The sequence below is a fragment of the Gallus gallus genome, chromosome 9, assembly GCF_016699485.2.
Source record: "Gallus gallus isolate bGalGal1 chromosome 9, bGalGal1.mat.broiler.GRCg7b, whole genome shotgun sequence".
Taxonomy (NCBI): Eukaryota; Metazoa; Chordata; class Aves; order Galliformes; family Phasianidae; genus Gallus; species Gallus gallus.
In genome coordinates, this window is record NC_052540.1 from 8,968,746 (window position 1) to 8,989,548 (window position 20,803).

A 20,803-nucleotide genomic window follows, 5' to 3' on the forward strand; every position below is an offset into this window, starting at 1 on the left:
GGGATCGGATTACTGGAAAGTTCCAATATTAATAGCGGTTTGGAAATGTTTAGAGTGATCCCTTTGTAGGGACTTACATCCACTGAGGCTGGTGAATGAAAGTCACAGGTGAATTCCTAACATTCATGTGTACTGCTGTCTCTTCGAGGGCTAAAATTAAGGTTAATGTATGTGAATGGGTAATTCTACACTATTTTCTGTTCAGTGGCTGACAGTTTCTACTTAAAATTAGGATTTAAAAGAAAAAAAAAAAAAGAGCAGTTCTGATTAAAAAAAAAAAAAAAAAACAACAAAACCCCCCAGGCACACAGCAACAACAAACAGCACAAAGCACCAATGCTTTTGACACCTGAAGTTTGTTTTGTTTGTTTCAGGTGCTGTGTTTTCTTGTGAATGCTTTGCACTTTGTCCAACCTCAGTGATAAGTTACCATGCAAGAAATCCTACACTGCTAATTAATCCCAATCAGCAGGCTTGTTAACAGGCCTGTTCCTGAAACCTAATGATTCAGTGACCTAACATCATACTGCTTATAAATATGGGTCTATTGCAGGCCCAAAGTAAGATGTGATTAAAGAGCAGTGTTTAACTTTCAGTTCCCCCCCCCACACACTTCTCTTTTGTCTTTTAAGCAAAGGTGAAACGTATTCTTGTGTGAGCTGTTTTCTCCTGCTAGTACCACTTCTTGGGGAAAAGTGCCCTAAAATACACTGTCAAAATGGTAAATCACCACAGCAGGAGAAATCATTCTAGAGTGTCACTGGTGATACTGTTCTTAACACAGGCTGCAAATTAGGTCAAAATCTGTCCTGCTTCCCTTCCATTGTTTTCACCTTAAATCAGGTAAGTAAATGTTAACAATTTTCAGCCTTCAGTTATAGAACTGTCTATAAAGGAAACTTACTCTTCCTAAAGGGTATAACTCTTGTGTCTCATGTAAGTGAGCTCAGAGATGAGAAAATTGGAGAATGGGAACTTTCAGTAACATTTCATCTGGTGTGGGTATTTTTACTTATATTCACCTGTGCAATCCAAAGATTGAAGCAGTGGGTTGGTAAGACATGAGGTTGAGGATACACATAGAAGCAGTCTTCTGCTGTATGAGAACAGAGTTATGTTCATGTCTTTTGTTCATTTACAAGAAGAAACTGTAATGTGCAGCAAAATGAATGTGAGAAAAGGCTAACTAGTGGAGCTCTGTAATAAGTTAACATATATTCTGCTGTTGCCTTCTATAGTCTTTATGGAGCAGGTTAGACAAATATCTGAGTTTAAAACTTACTGTTTACTTGATCTTGCATTATTGCAGGGTGTTCAGCTGAGTTAAGTCCTTCACCCAAGCATTCATTACAAGGATCATTTGAGAGCTGAAGGTAGGAAGACCACGCCTGTGAGTCCAGCAATTTGTCTTTTCCTTCTGTATGTAGTGATGTAAGGAGTGGTTCCTAAATCTGTACAGTTTTAATGAGTGTGGGATGGCCTTTTTTGCTGATTCCTCAAAACTAGTTCCAGTGTATACATACAGCATCTGAGAAAGCTATTATGTTCCTTTGTCTAATTAACAGGTGGACTGTGTTGTTCTTAATTAGCTAAGTTCAGCTGTCCTGTTAACAGTGCAACTCATCTGGTTTTGGTAAGATTTTGTTCATTTGCATTGGAGCAAACTGTAATTCAGCAGTGTCTGACAGTCTTTGCAATACAGGGTGTGCAGAGGTCAGCCTTCCCACTGCCGTTCTGGCTGGAGATTTGAAGAAGAGCTGAGCTCAGAGTGGCCGTTGTGGAAAAATGACTTGAGTGTCTGAAACAGCGATATGTTACAACGGCATGGAAGACTACATTCTGTAAAAGATCTTGTTTTCTTCTGTAGCAAAAATTTATTTTACCAACCTGAACGTGATGTCATTTTGGGGTTTGAATACTTCGTTCTAAATCTTTCGGTAGACTATGAGGTGGTAACGCACGGTGGTGGTTCTCTGCTTGGCAGCCCTAACCAGAGGACTGATTAGTGGCAGGCTGTGTGTGCTTCTTTAGAAATCAGTATTCATTTTTTCTTTTGCATCTTCTTTTGCTTCACTGTAACTGTAAAACAAAGCCTTCAACAGACTCATCTCCTTTTGAGAAGCAGCCAAGCACTGTGCTGGTTGAAAAGGTGAGATGTGCTCAGAGGTTTCTAGATGCTGAAGGCTATCTGCATTATGCTGGGGAACCGTCTGTTTATATAAATTCCAGAACGATGTGGAGCAGTTTCTCCATTTAACACTTACAGAACTTCACCTCTAATTGAGCTTCCAATATATTTTGTACCATCTGGATGAAGCGGATGAAAGGTACGGACACAGAGCGGTGTGTGAATGCTGCTGACAGGATTCCCCTACTGTGCTCATTTTCCAGCTGGTTGTGGTGGGCACAACTTCTAATGTTTACTTTTTTAAAATGCCGATTTCTGCAATAGTATCCAGCCATGAAATAGATGCTCATTCTGGGGAAGTAATTCCTTCACTTGCTGAAGCTTTTACTAAAGCAATTGTGTAACAGTTTTTATCATCTCAGAGGCATGGCAGATCCCTTCCTCACTGTTCTTCACAACTGTTTTTTTTTAAGTAATCCTTTTTCTTTCAAGCAACTGTTCCCCATTACTTCTAATTGACCCATCTTCCCTATGGTCTTGAATGATTTTTTTTCTTTCTTGCCCAGACAGCTGATTCCAGAGGGCATGTAAAGCATTAAACAGAAGTCCTCATTTGCAGCCTTTCTTTAAAGTATGGCAGACTGAATTCAATTAGAAGTTATTTTGGGATTGCTTGTGCAAGATCTTACAAGACCGGGCTTCAATCTGTAGAGTGATCTCATTTACAGTGGTCTGTCTGGAACTCCAGAAAGAAAACTGCCCAGATGGACGTGGTTTGTTTCTTGCATTTGGACATTGGCAATGCTTACAGAATTGATGAGGGTTAATGGTACGGTCTCATGTGCTGTGCTAGAGAGCTTGCACTGTCATAGTAAACTGGCTATCTTCAGCTGTATTCTGGGAGGGAAAGTGATGCAATCAGACCAACCTCTGTTTTCCCCTCAATTACCCAAGTACCTGTGTACTTTAATGTCATTTTCACAATAAGAAAGAAGAGTAGACTACCAGACTTCTTTGACTGTTTTAGTACTTGTTGTTTCACTGGTGCTTACAAACCAGCTGAAGGAGGAAAGAATTGTTTTGGTTAAGAGTTTACCCTGGAAAAAATCCTGGAAGGCTTTTACCTGAATTTGTTGCATATAATAGTGTGGTTCTGGAAATAAGTCTAAGTAGTTTTCTGATCTGGGAATACTCTACTGTTGTTCCATTCCCTCTCACTGGTAGCCTGATGAAGCTGTATCTGCTGTTGCTGCCCTGTGCCAGTAAGTGCTCAGTGGGTTTTTCAGGAAGAACAGCTGTGCTGTCACTGCTTGCCCAGGCTCACATCAGTTTTAGCCCTAGGAGCAAGTTCTGTACAGGTAACCTCACTGGCACTTCCATACATCCATAGTTAAATTACTGAATGCAATAGGACATTTGTATTCCCCGAGGACTGGGGCTTCTGTCCAAATGGAATCCTGAATGGCTGCAATGCCGTGGACCAGAAAGCCCAGCCAGCAGAGTACTTTGGTGTTGCTATTAATATCTTCCTGCTGTGTAGGAAAATCTTTGCTGCTTTGTGGGACATACACAAGATCCAAAGCTCTTGAATGCAACGGTACTTGGGCCATAAGGACTAGCATGGGGGTATTGCCTTAAAACTGTTTTAAGAATTATTTCAGCTATACTGTTCTATATTTAATTTCATAATTAGATCCCATATGAATAATTTACCTAATTATTTTTTTGTGTACACTCAGTGGACAAATGATTGCAGAATTAGAGTACATCTGCTTTGTAATTTAGTCTGTCTTACGTGCTTTATAATATTAAGCACTTCATCTGCAACTTCATTTTGAATTAAATCTGATATTTGACAAATGCCTCCATCAGCTAAATGCAAGACAAACCTATGTAGCTATTAGACATTCAAAGCTATCAGTGGTAGATTAGATATATATCTCCAATGCTTTCATAGTAAACAGTAAAATGTAGCTGACACAGGTGCAAAAACTTTGCTTCAAAATCGTAGAACACAATTGTTTTAGATCATTTAAAATTGAACATGACCAAAACGGTAAAGTGCTTTGAAATGGCTAATTTAGATGCTGGTTGCTGTCCTTGGGCCTTAGTGGCCTCGTGCAGCAGTACAGGCCTGGAGAGGAGAGGCTGAAAAGTCAGCTGCAGAATAGGACCCGGGGTGCTGGTCACAGCCAGCTGAATGGGAGCCTGCAGTGTACCCAGGTGGGCAAGGAGGCCAACAGCACATGACCTGCATCAGATAGAGTGGTCAGCAGGAGCAAGGAAGGGAATTGTTCTCTTGTATGCAGTGGTGGTGAGGCTGCACCTTACGTGCTGTGTTCAGTTTGGCCTCTCAGCACGAGAAAGTTATTGAGCTGCTGGAATGGATTCAGAGAAGAGCAATGAAGCTGCTGAAGAAACTAGAAAATGACATGTGAGGGAACTGGGGCTGTTTGGCTCAGCAAAGAGGAGGCTGAGAGCAGACCTCATTGCTGTCTGTAATTGCCTGAAAGGAGGTTGTGGTAAAGAGAGTGGTGGTCTGTTTTCTCACATGACAAATGACAGAACATGAGGAAATGGTCTCAAGTTGTGCCGGGGGAGGTTTAGATTGTTGTCCTGAAGAAATTCTTCCTGCTGTCCAGTGGTTGGGCAATGGAAGGGGTGGCCCAGTGCAGTGGTGGAATTGCCATCCCCAGATGTTTTTAAGAGATGTGTGGATGTGGTGCTCAGTGATGTAGTTTCGTGGTGAGCTTTTAGTGTTAGGTTGGTGGTTGGATTTCATGTTAAGGGTTTTTTTTCTAACCTAAACAGTTCTATGATTCCAGATTATCATCTTTGATTCTTACAGATCTTTTTAAGACTTTTCTGCGTCTTAAGACTTTAAGACTTTTCTGCATCTTTTTCCCTTCTCAAAAAAAGAGATATGCCATATTTGAAGGGAAGAACATGCAGCTGTGGTCACTGAGCAGTGAACTGAGGGTTCTGTGCCAGTGAGAAGATAGGATCCCAAATGCTTCCCATGAGAGGTGGGTAAAGGGATGTGTCCCAAGAAGGCTCTGTTTCCTGGGTGAGAGGGTAGGAGACAGCCATGTCAGCACAGCAGATCCATATGGCTTGAGTGGTTTTGTCTGAAAGCAGTTGCAATCTGATGTTTTTACACTTGGAGTTACTCTGACTGCTTTATTCTCCTATGGCTGAGGCTGGACTGTGTTTTTCCTGCTTTTTGACTTTGTGTATCCACATTGTAAGCTGGCTGATCAGATGACTGCGATGGCGTTAGAGGGAGTTTTCCTTGAATTTTGGGTCTTCTGGATTTGCATCTCAGTCTGGAAATCCTTCTGCTTGTGTTCTCTTAGTGAACACACTGAAATTAGAAATGCTGGAAAAACGTTTTATTCCTCCCTAGTAAGTGGTAAAAGGGGCATTTGTGGTCCTTCTGGACAAGATGAATTCTCCATATGCCATCAGTGGCTTTTCAGTATTTTTATCAGAATTTAAACATACGTTTTTCTGGTTTTATAGCTGAATGAAAAAGGAATAGGTGCTTTTTTTTCCCCAGAAAGTGAGTAGTGCTTAAGCTTATAAAATTTTTCATAACCAACACTTTCAATAATAAAAAGTGAATCTAGGTAGTCACTCTATAATACTCTGAAAGGTGATGAATATTCCTGTGGTGTATTTCCAAAAATAATAATTTTAAGTAAGCCTCCTCCCTCCCAACAATGGTTAATAACATTTTACAAATGCTTCTTATATTCCTCACTTAGAAGTTCATCAGCATGCTACAATTTCTTTTCAATTAGTATTAAAAACTGCTTTGTTGTCTCCTACTACTTGGATTAGAGCTTAATAATTTTACTTACCTCTTCTCATGAAATTCATCACTAATATAAATATAGCTTTTTAAGGCTTCATTATCTCATCTAATTTTATTTTCTTACATAATCTGCTGTCAAATGGATTTGCAACTTACTGTTACTTATGAAATCTCAATTAAGCTCTTTCACAGTTTTGTTAGGTACAGCAGCAGTAAAAGACTTTGATCTTTGTTGGTTTTATTATGTGTAATCATGTGTTTTTAACAATTACATTTTCCCCTTCCCTCAGAAACAGCATGGGAAAATTTCTTTTAGCTTGGGAAATTCAGCTCTAGGACTTGAAGACATTTGGGTGTTTGCACATCTGTACCTATATACTTTTTAAGAGACAGTTCTTTATAATATGCCATATTATGTTCTAAATGCCACTTTTAACAGGAAATCCACTATCTTGCATAATCATGTACTGTGTTCTTGGTATTCCAGACTTAATTCAACCCTGCAAGTTCAGCTTGTTACCTGCCCATTATGGTAGTGGACTCCAGTAGTTTACACTGGATTTTACTACCTGTACATATGTGCACATGGGTGAATGAAATTGAATAGATGCATCTTTCCATCTTATATATCCATTCAAGCAAAAAGAGTTACACACTTTAAAATATATTTACATATTAAATACTGTTTAAGTCTTTAGCATGTTTTTCGTCTCACTCTAGCTATTAATTTGTTTCACTTGTTAATCATGTTTCAGGCATACCTGACATCTACTGATTTTTTTCCTCTGCTCTTGTCCTTCTTTAAGAGTTCCTGACAAGGGGGCTGATGCAAACTGCAAGTCAGGCATCACTGTTGTCAGCCAAAAGCTGTATTCATTAGCAAAGAACTGACAAGTTCCCCGCTGACCCTGGCATTCAATGAACGGTGCTGATCTGAAGTCTTCTAAGCAGCTTCCTGGTGACATAAGGGACTGCCCACCTCCCTGATCACCAGATCCAGTGTGCTGGAAGGAACAATGAAAGAACTTGTTAACTGTGTGTGGAGAATATGTATATGATTTTAATTTTTCTTTTTCTTTAACTGCTTTCAATTTTGTTTTGTGATCTCAGGTTGCAGTCAACTTCGATTGTTGGACAAAATCTCTAATCTCAGAAGTCTGGGACCAGCTCTCTTACTTTTGTAGTACTTACCAAGCTGAAGAGTAATCCAAGTGGATTCTAAATGATGTTCTTCAATCTAAACTGCTTCTAATGTGACTAGAAGACAGCACTGAAAAGACCTGGACTTCTAATTCACAGCATCATAGAATGTTTGGAGTTGAAAGAGACCTTAAAGATTTAACTCCCCCCCCCCCCCCCCCCTTGTTATGGGGACAGATACATTCCCCTATGTCAGGTTGCTCAAAACCCCATCCAGCCTGGCCTCTGAACATTTCCTGGGATGGTGCATCCACAGCTCCTCAGGGCAGCCTGTTCTGGTGCCTCACCGCCCTCTGAGTAAGGAGTTTCTTCCTTGTATCTAATCTAAATTACTTTTTTTTTTTTTAGTTTAAAACCATTATTCCCTGTCCTGTTTCTACACTGTCCTGAAGTGTCTTTGTACACGAAAATTCCACTGTTTATGGGACAAGTACGCAAAAATCCTGGCAATTTTAAGAAATGTATAGCTCAAGGCTATGACTTTAGCATAATAGAGATAGCTACAGACACGTTTTGAAACTGACCTTCATTTTGTGAAGTTTTTTCGTTTGAATCTTTAGAACACAAAGGCTGTATTAAAGAATTCATGTGCCCAGAAACTTACCATCAGAAAAGAATATCCTATCCAAAGACTTCTCCAGTTCATTGGGCAGGGAGGAATTGACTGATCTTGGCTGTGAACTGCTACTGCTTGGGCTGGGGCCTCACATACAGCACATCTGCTTATATATGGTTGTATTTCTTCCTCAGACAGTGGTGTCATTGGTAAGGGAGCGGCACTTGACAACCAGTAGGACTTATCATTTCGGCTGGCATAGTAACAAACTTGGTTGATGTTACAGTAAGCAAAGGGCATGGTATTAAATACAGGAAGACAAGATCCTGCCAGACCTGAAAATAATACAAATGAAAAACAACAACAAAATGAAAACTTGAAAACTTCATCACTTCATTTTAGTATGTTGATAATAATCTTCTGGCCAATGTTGCTGCAGCACTACAGGTCTTAGAGGGGTTATGTCATTCAGGTATTTTAAACCTCCCAGGCTTCCTACAAAACCAGTTATATTGTAAGCAAACTACTTTTAACCAATCGGTACCTTCATTTCTTCAATAACATTGAATGGTGTTGCAATCTAGCATTTAAACATGATGCAGTTTGTTACCATGGGAAACAGGTACAACAAATTTCGTAGCTGTGCCAATAGTGAAAAATAAGTTGGGCAGGAGGTGGCGGCTGACTTAAGAGGAGATCAGGTATTTAAGAACTCATTAGAAGTGGTAGGAAAAAAAAAACAATTCTGATAAATAGAAATTTTTTGTGAAGTATGACAGACCTTTGCTACCAGTGCATTAAGCTGAAATCTCAGTAGTTGTTCTACTTCATTCCAAAAAAGTTTCACAGACTCTCAAAGTGGAATTCTCACAGAATTCAATTAAGAAGAGTTTTGTGATGACCTATCCAGTGAACACTTCTCTTGTGCCTTGAACTTTGTATGAGGTATTATTTCTCCAATACCCACAAATCCTAATGTCTTTTTTTTACAGAAGTGATGTTTCTATACAGAAGCCAATTTTGTTTACCACTGATAATATACTGTACCAGTAATAATACGTGATCTGGAGTAGCCTGTGTATGGAAAATGCCTGAGAAAAGAACCCACAGGGAGCAAGGATGTTATTTTCCTTGGATCATAGATCATATTCTCACTGTTTTTATAAGACACTTTGTTACCAACCGTGGTTATCCTAAGGAATACCAAACACATAGTAATAGTGAAAACATTTCAAAGTGACACTGCTGTGGTTAAAAATAAATAAATAAATAAAATTTAAACTCTTAAATATTTTCTTGTTCAGCCAGTAAGGACAATCATTCCTCCTATTAGATCTCTTTGCCTCTTGCAGAACAAGATTACAATAACTTAGAAAATTACTTTTCTGTGAACTACAGCCAATTGGTTTTTTAGGTTAATTTAGACAGTTAACTCTACTCCAAATTGTGTATGTAGAAGAAATGTCTCAAAACTCCAGAAATAACTGTCCTTGGGAGACATTTGTTTCTTTTTTGAAAACAAATAGATAAAAAATTAGACTCAAGCACAAAATTCTGCTGTATATGATGCACCATTTCATTTGTAAAGTTTATTTATGCTGTCCAACTATAACCATCTAACCTAAGCCACTATTTTTTCCAGTCTGCCCATGATCTAAGAGACTCTCTCCAGTGAGCCCAAAGACAGCCCCCAGTGGCTAGCCAGGATGGGTGAAGCAAACCACTACTAATTTCGGAATGGTTCTATGTTGCAGAAAATAAGTAAGGGATTTTTTTACTGTTGTCTATTTGATTTGTCTTTCACTGCATAGATCACACCATCCTAGACCTTACCCAGAGAGAAATTATCATATACTACAATACATACCAAGATCTTGATTGTGAGCTTTCTCTTGTCCTTCCAGGTACAGCAGACTATAGCCAGTCCATAATTTTGGCATCCCCTGTGGACAAAGTGGTTCTCTGTCTGACTGACTATGAAGGACGAGCAAGAATCCACTTGAAGATCTAACATGGGGCCCTGGTGGTCCTGGGATACCAGTCTGGCCAGGTGGACCTTTTTGTACACAGAAGAAAAGGTAAAGTGAATTTGCTTGCAGGAACACGTAGCTAGTGGGAACGTTTCTCTTTTACTGTATTTTAGTGTTCAACAAGGGGTTTCTGAATCTAATACAAACTTCAGAGGTTGTCATGGTCAATAGATACACCAGTAGACTCATGCTATCCTTGTTATCAGAGAGAAAAGAACTAAATTGTACAGAATGTTTCACAGCTGGCATTACTACTGTGCCTCTGTCCTGTGCTGCGTGGATATTTGCCTATGAAGAAATGATCTGAGGTGGGCAATGATCTTCCAGACTTAGTCACATGGATTACTTTGGACTGAATTTAAATCCTTGCTGTAACAGTCAATGCATTTTCCTCACATGTTAAACTGTAATTTATTAAACAGTTGTCAGAGCTGAAATACAATTTCAATTACTTGGACAATTGCACTAGTAGCCCTGTCTCAGAGTTGCATACCTATTGATAAATGACGTTTAAGTATGTGTGGTTTATTGCCTGATTGATCATAGATGAATTTTCTTTCAAGAGGCATTTCTTGTGTTGTGGAGGTAACCAGAAATGTCACTATCAGTGCTTGAACTAAGATAGAAAGAAGTGTCATAGTTTCTTGGATTAGAGTTTGATGTATCCACGTGTGAACTAGGGGAGTAAGGAGAACTTAGTCTGTGCATCCTGCACATCTCCCTCCAAGAAGTCATGTGTCTGGGTAGCTGCAGCAATAGCACAGATAGGAAATCCAATACTTCTTGAGCTGCAACTCCTGCTGAGTCTTTAGAAGTTTTTGGAATTGGAGCCACCACTATCCAAGAATATCAGCAAAGTTCTTTTCAAAATGAAGTTGCAGTATCTGCTTATCCCATTTCATGGCAGTAAATGGACAAAAAAAAAAAAGAAACTGTTCTTACCTTGTGGTCCAGCATATCCTTGCTCTCCCACATGCCCTTGGTCACCTGGTGGTCCAGGTGCTCCTGGTAAGCCATCTTGACCTGGCAGGCCACATGACCCTTCTTCACCTTTCCTTCCTAGATAAATGTGAAGTATGTTCACATTAATATAATGCCTTTATATAACTCAATATAACTCAGTGTAACTCCTTTTAATGTTAGTACATTGTCCAAACATACACAGTATGCAAAAGGTCAGCAGAAATGATGCCACAAAGGAACAACACCTAAGGAACAGAGAGGTGCAGAAATGCTTTCTGCTGGGAATTCTCTTTACAACTTATTCTCCTGGTGACTGCAGTGGTAGCTCAGAGGTGAGAATTTAATAACAGTAACTGCTGATAAGGTTTTATATTCTCTCTATGGAATATGTATGATTTACAGTTGAAGTAAAACCAGTGACAAACATTACTATGACAAGCCTATTGCAGAATTGCCATTAGTATTTCTTCTATGTAATGTGTTATAACTCATACTATGGGAGTCCTTCATCTTTTAGGACTTGATTCAACAAAGCTTTTAAACATTACTGAACTTCCTGTGAAGCAATGCTTGTATTCAAGTATTAATAGAAAAGAGAGAGACAGCTGAACTGGATTACATTCAGTGGGGAAGAGCAAAGGCTTTTTTATATTTCTCACATACAAACACATTTGTACACATTAGCAGATAATAAAGCGTGGTCACACAGTAATAGATATCTCATATGTAGGGCACAGATAACGATACCCCTCTGACTACTTTAAACGCAATCTGAACTTGTCAGATATTGTTGTACTTGGCTGTGTTTTTCCAATTTTTGTGAAAAACAACTTTCTCTAGCATAGGAGTTGGTTATAATTAATGGTTATAATTCCTTGCAAGCTATACTATTTAACCTGCAGACTGTTTTTTGAGACTGCTTTACAGCATTCAACCATTCCCCATGTTACCTTTTCATTATGAAAATTGGAAAGCAATTGAACAGCTTTTCAATTGCTGTTGCATAGCTGTTTTGCCAAGGTTCAAGTAACGGAAGTTTAGTAATATACACTGATTCTGCCAGTAAAACCTCTGTTTCTGATCTATGTAGCTTTCACAGCAGGAACGTTTGGAATTCTGCTGTGTTAATGAAAGAAAAAGCATTACTAGAGTGGTTTTTGTAAAAACCAGTGCAAATACGTATCATTGCACTGTCTGATTTTACAGAAACTGTTTTAAGGATATACAGAATGAAAACAGAAATTCAACTTAGAAACACCTCTTTGTTGGCAAATCAATTAAGCTGTATAAAATGATATAGTTCATTGAAAACTGCCTTATGCTCACTTTCATGAGAGCAATGACCCCTGCAGGGAATCTACTGGGAGCACATGACACATTCTTATTTTTTTATTTTTTTCCTTTGGAGATATCGTATGTTCAGTGCAGTTACCACAACAAACTTGTCCAAGTAAGAAATGTCTCAAACCGTAGGAGGGATCCCACTACCTAAATTGAGGACACTACATTTAGATACAACCTAAACTGAAGACACAGTACAGATTTGCTGTGGTTTTTCTGAGAAGATGGCAACTCTGTTGGAATCACTGGTACATCTTTTTAGGACTTTGGTTAGCATAGCATGGCTTTATGAATCTGTGTTTTGCTGAAATTTAAAGATATGTTTAACATCTGAATATAACCTGTCTGGGCCAAGCCACCACTTAATATTAAATGGTAGTGGGGATTCTAGGCATTGCTTTTTATTTGCTGGTAAAAAGAAAAATACCATCTGAAGAATTTATTTTTCTCAGTGCCTCATGATGCTTTTGCCTTCCCTGGCCTAGGAAAAGAGGAATGTAGTGTAGGCAGACTCAAGTAGCCCGGTCTAGCCATACTGGCCTATCATCCTCAGCATTAACCAACACACTACCTTTTTCTGCAGACCACTGTTTTAAGGGTAAAAGGTAGAGAAGGTGCAGTGACCCTTTCCAACTCCTTGTCTAAATGGCTGAAAACAAACATCTAAGATTTCAAAACACAATCTTACCTTGGGGTCCAGGGTGACCTATTGGCCCTGGTAATCCTATAGAACCATCATCTCCTCTATGTCCTGCTTCCCCTGGAGGCCCTGGGATTGCAGGACATGAGTCATCTGTTTTTCCTGGTTCACCAGGCTCACCTGTTGCATGCAATATGAAAGTAAATTAGACTAAATTACATTAAAATGACAACAGAAAAAATGACTAATAGCTCCCATGTGAAAAATCAACACACCTGTTAGTTGTTTTTAGTATTGAAGTGCATGCTTTAATATTTTAAAACATTGAGCTATGCTCGCTGCTTTTAATTTCAGTCTTTAAAGAACAGCATTTAGCAGCATGGCAAGCATGTGTTATCAGGTGTATGCTAACTGATATGTTTCAAACAATTGGTGTGCAGTTTCTGTCTTAATGTGACCCAAACTGATCTAAGTAAACTTGATACTTTAACTTCAGCTCAAACACCTTAGCACATGTAAACATTTACAGTACTTTGCTTATTCTGCGACTGTAAAACCCTCAACAAGCAGGCAAAAGAAAGAGCGCTAACTCTTCTAACCCACAATCTCCATTCATAGTAGTAATAAAGAATTGACACACTTATGTATTGAAAGTTACAAGGAGCTACTGGCTATAGCTACATGCTATATGGCTATAGCTATTGGCTGTAACTCCTGGTATTTTGGAACAAAATCAGAGTTGTGTTGGTTTAGACAGATTAAGAGCTCAGTTTCTGTCTGTACTAATTCAGTCTAGGATTCAAGGTTTTGGTTAGAAAGTATCTAGTGTAACATACCCTCTCCAAAAAAAAAAAAAAAATACAACGAAAAAAGTGTTAAATAATTTGAAGGAAGTTATTTTTCATGTCTAACTGACATCATGGCACAAGGCTTCTTCTCAGTGTAGTAGTATTATGATATACTTGGAAGCACAAACTGTTTACGTGAAAAACCTATTAGCGCTATGTTGTTGTGGCATTATCTACTATCCCAGCCAAGCCAAAAATACCTTCCTGTAAGTGCGTAGTACACCTATACAGAAGGAAATCCTTACAAACAATAACCAATAGTCATCAACTTACCTATGAACCCTGAAGGATGTGAAAAATGGAATGCAGATTTCAGCCATTGCAGTGCAAGTGGAATCAAATTTCAGACATGCAAATAGAGTACAGAATGGAATGAGAACTGAAATCATTTATATGAGGTGACAAATACGTAATTCAGAAATCTTTACACAGCTCAAAAATAAAGAATGGAATGAGAACTGAAATCACTTATATGGAGTAACAAACACATAATTCGGAAGTCTTTACATAGCTCAAATGAGAAATCATTTAGATTTTTTTGAGTTTGCTTAAATTGTTTCTATACAAGTGAAAAATAGTAAGATTGTTTTATGTATGAATACAAAGATCACTGTTACAATTGAGTGCCAATGAGGAACAAGTTCATAAGTACCTGTGGGACCTTTAGGACCAGGTTTTCCTTGAAAACCTTGGTCTCCTGGTTGTCCTACAGCACCAGGTGGACCCTGTAAGCCATGGATTCCCATTGGACCTGGAAAGAAAACAGTTGTGCAGATGTGTAGCTGCATTCCAAGGTGAACACATAAATAAGATGATGTCTGGCTGCTTGAGTAACAAAAAATGCTTAAGACAGATCAACTCTGTTGTCTTGCAAAAAGTAATGCACCCTTTATCTCCCTAGTCTTGAAGTGAATTGTAGTTTGACTTTTGTTTTAGTAGAGATTGGAAGGGATTTGTGTAAGTAGGGATTATTTGTGTAAGTAGGGCTTATTTGTGTGGAGGAAGCAGAATATTTAGAACCATGCTTTTGAACTTTTAAGGAATCTGATGAGATCCCCAAAACACTGCTATGGGAAAGCTGGGAGACACCTAGCTCAAACACATTTGCAGCTTCCATGGTTTCTCTAGACCCTTGTAGACAGAGACAAGGCTTGCTTTATCTTGGAAACTTAAGTTTTAGTTCAGAATCACAGGTTGGCAGGGGAGTCTTTGGGAAAGTTGCTGGAAATAATCCATATGAATCTGGCTACTCTAGCCTTCTTCCGCAGCTCCATCTTTTCTGTAGGTAAAATGGCAGTGCTAAGAAATTTCCAGTATACCCTTGCCATCTGGCTACAGCAAACTCTCCAATGGCAATCCCAAGGCCTCATGTACATAAGGCTCAGTTGCGCAGAGCTGGGTATAAATACACCTGCTAGTTAAAAACATCTCAGATCATACCCTTTGGACCTTCTCTTCCTTGATTTCCTGGCAGACCTCTGGCTCCTTGTAGCCCTCGGTGTCCAGGAATGCCTGGTGCCCCTCGAATACCGGTGTCACCTGGATCTCCTCGTACAAAGACAGTCTCTCCAGGAGGACCAGGATTCCCAGGCTGACCTTCAGTAAGACATAAATTCTTAAATATGCAAAGCATTAACATCTAAAAATAGTTATGTTCCATTGTCATCTACATTTTTTTTCCACTGCAACACAGGACAATCCCTGTGTGTTTTTGGAAATATTCATGTTGGTCCTTCTCTGAGGCACTGTAAAGAAAAATTAATACAAATAGCTCCCCAAACTGGATTCTGTTCTAACAAAAGGTGGCAAGTGGTTGCCTATATTGAGACATTGTTTCTTTTTTTCTTTACTATAGTGTCACTTATCCTTCCATTTCTTCTCCTATTTTACAACAGGAAGTCTTTGGACGAGGTAAGGAATTGGTCAGCAGAACTGAAAAAAGCACTACTTCAGCACCAGAGTCTATAGGAAGAAGTAAGGTCTGTATAAATTCTTACAAATGAGTTGCCAGTTTTAGCTTTTCCAAGGCTGGATTTAGGTCAGAAAGTTTTTCACAATGTATGGCAGGCCTATGCACAATGTCTTTCATGCCTTTTCCTAGAAGAAGATGCCAGTAATCTTACTGGTTTGCTTCTGTGGAAATCAAGATATGCTGTAGCAATACAACTTCTATAGAGTTAGAAAAACACACCAGAAAACTGAATGTGGAGACCTGTGTTATTCTTGCTCTGGGGATCTATCCATTGTTCACTCCTGTCTATTCACTGCAGCACTGATCTGTTTCTTTGTTCCACATGTTCTTATATATGTTTATCCACAGGCAGCAAATCAGTGACTCCTAACAGACTAAGGGGCTTTTTACATGAATAAATATGAAATTTTTGGCTGTAAATACCTCTGATGCCATCTAAACCAGGTGGTCCTTGATCACCTGGAAGACCAGGAGGAGCACTACTGGGAGATGGTCCCCTAGGTCCAATGGGTCCAACAGGTCCTCTTCTACCTACAGGATCATATTAAAACAATTACAAAACAGCAAGGGTTTCTTTTAAGATTACAGAGATAAGTTACTAACTAAAGGAATGATGATATGTGATGTCATGGACATAGAGGTTGTGTATGCTCTCACTTGTGTATTGAATATACCTGTGATTGGGAAGACATTTTGTGTCACTGAAAATATTTTATCTTCTCGAACTTTTAATGCTTTCTATTTAATCTACTTAACTAAAGAGTGCACCATTATATCTGGGCATATTGCCACAAATAAAATTCTGCTCTTGAGTTCTAGAAATCAAAGAAATGATAAAAATGTAAGACAACAGAGGACTACAAAATCACTCTGCCTAGGAACAGGATAAGTAGTCTCAGATTGGACCAAACAAAAATGAGTTCAGCCTTTTTCTAAAAATTTTAGTGAACCAGATAAACTTTCTGCATGTAAATCTATTTTGTTTTATTTGTAGTCTGAATTTTTGCAGACAAAGACATTAGTACCCTTATATGCGACAGGCAGGAAAAGTTATTTGTTACCATCCTCTGCATAACAGTTCTGGAAACTAGCAGGTGATCTGCATGTGTTGTACTCTGCTGCCTTATCTTTTCTAAATAATAATTTGGTTTCTTCTACCTTGTATTTTGACTCCACCCTTCCATTTACTCTTTAGTGAGTTCTTAAATTGTCAAAGCTGGACACAGTTATGCTATGGGAGGCCTTGACAATTTCATGCCAAGCAGTGTTAATATATCTTAGAATGAAACTTGTCTATTTTTTCTCAACCATTCTGTTTACAAACAGATTGAATTGAGAAAACTGACCGTATTCATTTGAAAATAATTCACTTTATCAGAATTCATATCAGTTAGATTTTTTTTGATACTGTGGTAAGGTTTGGTAGAACAAAACTAATGTTTTTCATCATGGAATTGTGGAAGCTGAAATAGGGCTCTGGAGATTTCCTGGTCCAACTCCCTCCTCAAAGCAGGGTTGGCTAGAGCAGCTTGCACGGGACTGTCCAGCTGGGTTCTGAATGCATCTTCTGCACAATTCTTTCTTATTTCCATGCAATTCCTACATCACCAAGCCCTTTGAATACTCATAGCAGTCTTGTGATGCAGTTCCATCTTGCATTTACACTGGAATAGTAGATTTACTGTGTTTATCTGACTACCAGCTCTACTGCACTCTTTCTTTAAGGTACTTTTTTTCCCCCAAGAGGCAGCTCCACCTAGCAGTTTCCTGAGTCTGTCCAAGTCAATCGTTTTTTGTTCTCATTCTTTCCTCTCCTGTAATATAAATGCTCTTAATAGGAATTATTTTAGTGAGAGAATCTCCTTGCATGTATTCGTGTTCATACTAACCAGGGAAGAGCTCGTATGAGCTTCACTTCAACTCTGCAGAGCGCCACTGAGGAGAAAACCTTTTCTTACCTGGGAATCCTGGGAATCCTCTTTCTCCAGGGGTGCCTGGAATGGAAATACCAGGCCATCCAGGTTCACCTCTCTCTCCTTTTGGTCCAGGTTCTCCAGAGTATCCTGGGCGCCCTGTTTCACTTTGACCTTTATAGGAAAAGAGTTACGTACATAAAGCCTACAGTGACTACAAATACAGATGTGCAGAACAGAAACAGCAGCTGCAGATGTTCCTCTTTGCAAGGGTTGCCTAGCACTGTTTTTCTGGTTTTCTCTTGGCCAAGCTCAAGTTTTGTGGAATCTAGTCCTTATTCATCTATTTCAAAGAAAGTAATATTTGCTTTATGGCTCTTCAGGGTTTATTTTATATAGCGTCATTATTACCTTTAATTTGAAATATAAATGGGTTACAGATTCCTAAATTTTAGTTTTCTCTCAGTATAAAGCTATAATCTTTAGGTAGATGGTAAGCATCTTTTTTTTTTTTTTGGAATACTGATTTAGAAGCACCTTATGAAAGTTGCAAATAGAGCAGCATGACTGAAATCTTGGCTCCTCTGAAGTTCTTGCCACAACTCCCACTGACTTCAACGAGGCTGCAATTTTGTAAGTCTCATTTAATTTGTTAGTTTACTTTCTACATCTTAAAAAAAAAAATCTAGAAACTTGGTTCTACTTGCAGTCATCTGCACTGAACATTTCTATCATAAACAGCCTTGAAAAATTCCAAAACTCTGAGTAATGGAAGTTGTCCTCACAAATAACTGCAGGTGTGTCATTAGGCACACTTCACATTCTTTTTGCAAGCTTAGTCTGACACTTAATGATTACTTCTGGGCAAGACAAATGTCAAAATGACGTGCATCATCTCTCATACATTCAGCTATATAAGAGCGTATTTTCTGTTCTATGTGGCTATTTCTATTCTTTACCTGGAGCTCCTGCAGAACCTTTTTGACCTTTTAGTCCGTCCAAGCCATCCAGTCCAGGCAGTCCAGGAAGACCTAAAGAGGTATTGCAGGAATTAAGGAGTACCACAGCAATTTAAAGTTACGTATTTTTTGTTGACGTGTTCTGGACCAAAGCAGGGCATTTCCTGAGTTTGATTCCTATTGGCACCTGAAGAGATCACATTTCACCTCAGTGCAGTCATCGTGGAATGGAAAGAGTGTAAAACCTGAAAATAACACCCATAATAGTTTCATATCAAAGCAATCAGAAAACATATACTTTTATCCTATTTCTACACTGCAGCTAGCAGCGTGAAACTCAGTGTGAACTAGTTTACTCTATACTGAATCTCATTGCTGTGGCTAGAGTACTACTGCTACCTGTGATGAAGTAGTTCAGAGTTAGCTGTCATATCACCACATAACTCTGTTATATGCTCTTATCCAGGCAAAACCAGAACTCAAAATTGTACTACTATTTAAACCTGGAGCTATCACAAATTAGAAAATGCAGTGTGAAATCAATTGTATTCTTAAGGTTTTAAGTTAGAAATTGATGAATACTGCTATCTTTGATGTTTTCTTATTATACTTTGGTTTTTGTTTAAAACTAGCGGGGAGGGAGAGAGTAGGGAGACCCTATCGGCTGGATATTCACCTGAGAAACAAGAATGCAATATTTAGGTCTGTTAATCATGCTAAAGATGCACCTGGTGATAGGAACCAATTAGACAATGGGTTTCAGACAGGAATAGAATTGGGATGCTTTTCCCTCCAGAGCAGGACAGCCTAGACTGGATATTAGCCTTCAATTCATTGGTCAATACTGTCAGAATTCCTGTTAGTTTCCCACCTTTACTGATCCATCTCCCTACAAGGCGGGACTCTCAATCCAGTTTCAGTGGTGGTTTGTTGTTTTTTTTTTTTTTCCCACAACTCTGAATTATCTCTTTCTATCTGCTTTTCCCTGTCTAGCCACTTCCTGGCTTAGAGGACGGAGGTTCTGTTTCAGTTCCTGTGTCTGATCCCAGCATGTCCCACAGCACACATATCTGCTGTATATCCAGAGCATGAATCATACAATTTATTGCTTTACTATAGACATACAAATGGAATTATTATTATTTTTAAATTTCTAAGACAGTCAAATGTTTCAGGGACAGTTCACCACAGGAACAGCATCAGGAATGCCCTTCATCGAATATTCACCTGCCAAAATTGAACATCCTTAGTTCAAATAGGTCACCAGGGTTCTTAAAAACACCATAAATAATAATCCCATAGCTTTGTTCTCAGAAAGAATGTTGAATTACTTGTGTTAAACTTTAACAAAGTTCTGGGGAAAAGAACAACAGCAAAACAAGTGAACAGCCAGCAGCAAGCATCAGTCTGGAAAAATTTAAATCCAGAAAGTTTAAAAATCTGCAAGACACGGGTAATGCAATCCACTTCTTAGTATGGGATACTACTAATCCCACCTGCAGTATCTTCTGTGCCCTTAATCCACCACTCTTTAACTTTTCATGAAATTTTAACTTTCAGTCCTGTCTTCTGTAGCCCACTTTTATCTTGAGGATGTTCCCATTTTCAAATGTGTGAGAATTGTATGCCAATCTGGGGAATTTAATTTAAAACAATTATGAACTACTAACGCCTTTTGGAACCCAAGCCACCATTTAAAGTTTTTTGATCTTTAGCTTCGTTCAATCAGGATTGATGGCTTGGCTTACTTGCTTTCCAGGGAATTTCTGACACCTTTGCCAGCAATCCATTATAATATCAGCACTTGTATTTCTAGCTTTTTGGATTGCTGCAGTTGCACACTTCTAGGTGCAGCTGAATTGGCTGACCTATGCATGAACCACCACTTCTGCATTTTACAGCCCAAATCAACTTTTACTTGCACAAGTAATTCTGCTCGTGTTCTTAATATTGTTCGTTTTGTGAAGGATTACTCACACAAGTAAGGCTTGCCATACTGAACCCTTAACCTGTAAAACTATGTCTGTAATAAAGAAAATGTTGTTACGCTTTGGTAGAAGCCCTTTAACTATACTTTTTAATCTAAAACCTCTTCAGGCACAATCCAATTAACATAAATGAGAGACAATTATACTAACAAGGCTGTGTCCTTAACAGTGAGCAGCCAATTAACCATTTCACTTCTAATACTACTCATATTAATAAAAATAGCATATGATCTATGTTTTCTAGTTGAATTGTTATTTTATTCAGTATTCATTACCAAGTATAATTTCAAAGGTGTTTTTGACATTAATGGCAATATATGGAATTCTAAGGCAGGCAACTTGGTGTCTAATTAATTTCTATTTTGAACAAAATTTTTCCCTCTGCAGCATGTGTTAATATATGTTTCCTTTGCAGGACCTGGGATAACTTCTGTACAACAGAAAAGCG

The 20,803-nt window shown here is 38.7% G+C and overlaps 1 protein-coding gene across 3 annotated transcripts in view; it reads right to left on the bottom strand.

Moving 5' to 3' along the window:
- Nucleotides 1-6,166: 6,166 nt before the first annotated feature.
- Nucleotides 6,167-20,803, bottom strand: part of COL4A4 (collagen type IV alpha 4 chain) — a 64,619-nt gene continuing 49,982 nt past the window's right edge. For 2 of the 3 annotated variants that reach the window (XM_015276987.4, XM_015276986.4), the window contains exons 38-48: nucleotides 18,368-18,439; nucleotides 17,454-17,582; nucleotides 15,919-16,026; nucleotides 14,964-15,119; nucleotides 14,176-14,274; nucleotides 13,797-13,805; nucleotides 12,724-12,855; nucleotides 10,674-10,790; nucleotides 9,569-9,757; nucleotides 7,750-8,036; nucleotides 6,167-6,949 (exon numbers count right to left, since the gene is read on the bottom strand). In XM_015276987.4, the coding sequence (XP_015132473.2) occupies nucleotides 6,686-6,949; nucleotides 7,750-8,036; nucleotides 9,569-9,757; nucleotides 10,674-10,790; nucleotides 12,724-12,855; nucleotides 13,797-13,805; nucleotides 14,176-14,274; nucleotides 14,964-15,119; nucleotides 15,919-16,026; nucleotides 17,454-17,582; nucleotides 18,368-18,439 (1,562 nt within the window). In that variant the 3' untranslated portion in view covers nucleotides 6,167-6,685. The remainder of the gene's footprint in view (nucleotides 6,950-7,749; nucleotides 8,037-9,568; nucleotides 9,758-10,673; nucleotides 10,791-12,723; nucleotides 12,856-13,796; nucleotides 13,806-14,175; nucleotides 14,275-14,963; nucleotides 15,120-15,918; nucleotides 16,027-17,453; nucleotides 17,583-18,367; nucleotides 18,440-20,803) is intronic. The other variant, XM_025153677.3, reaches the window with a different exon arrangement.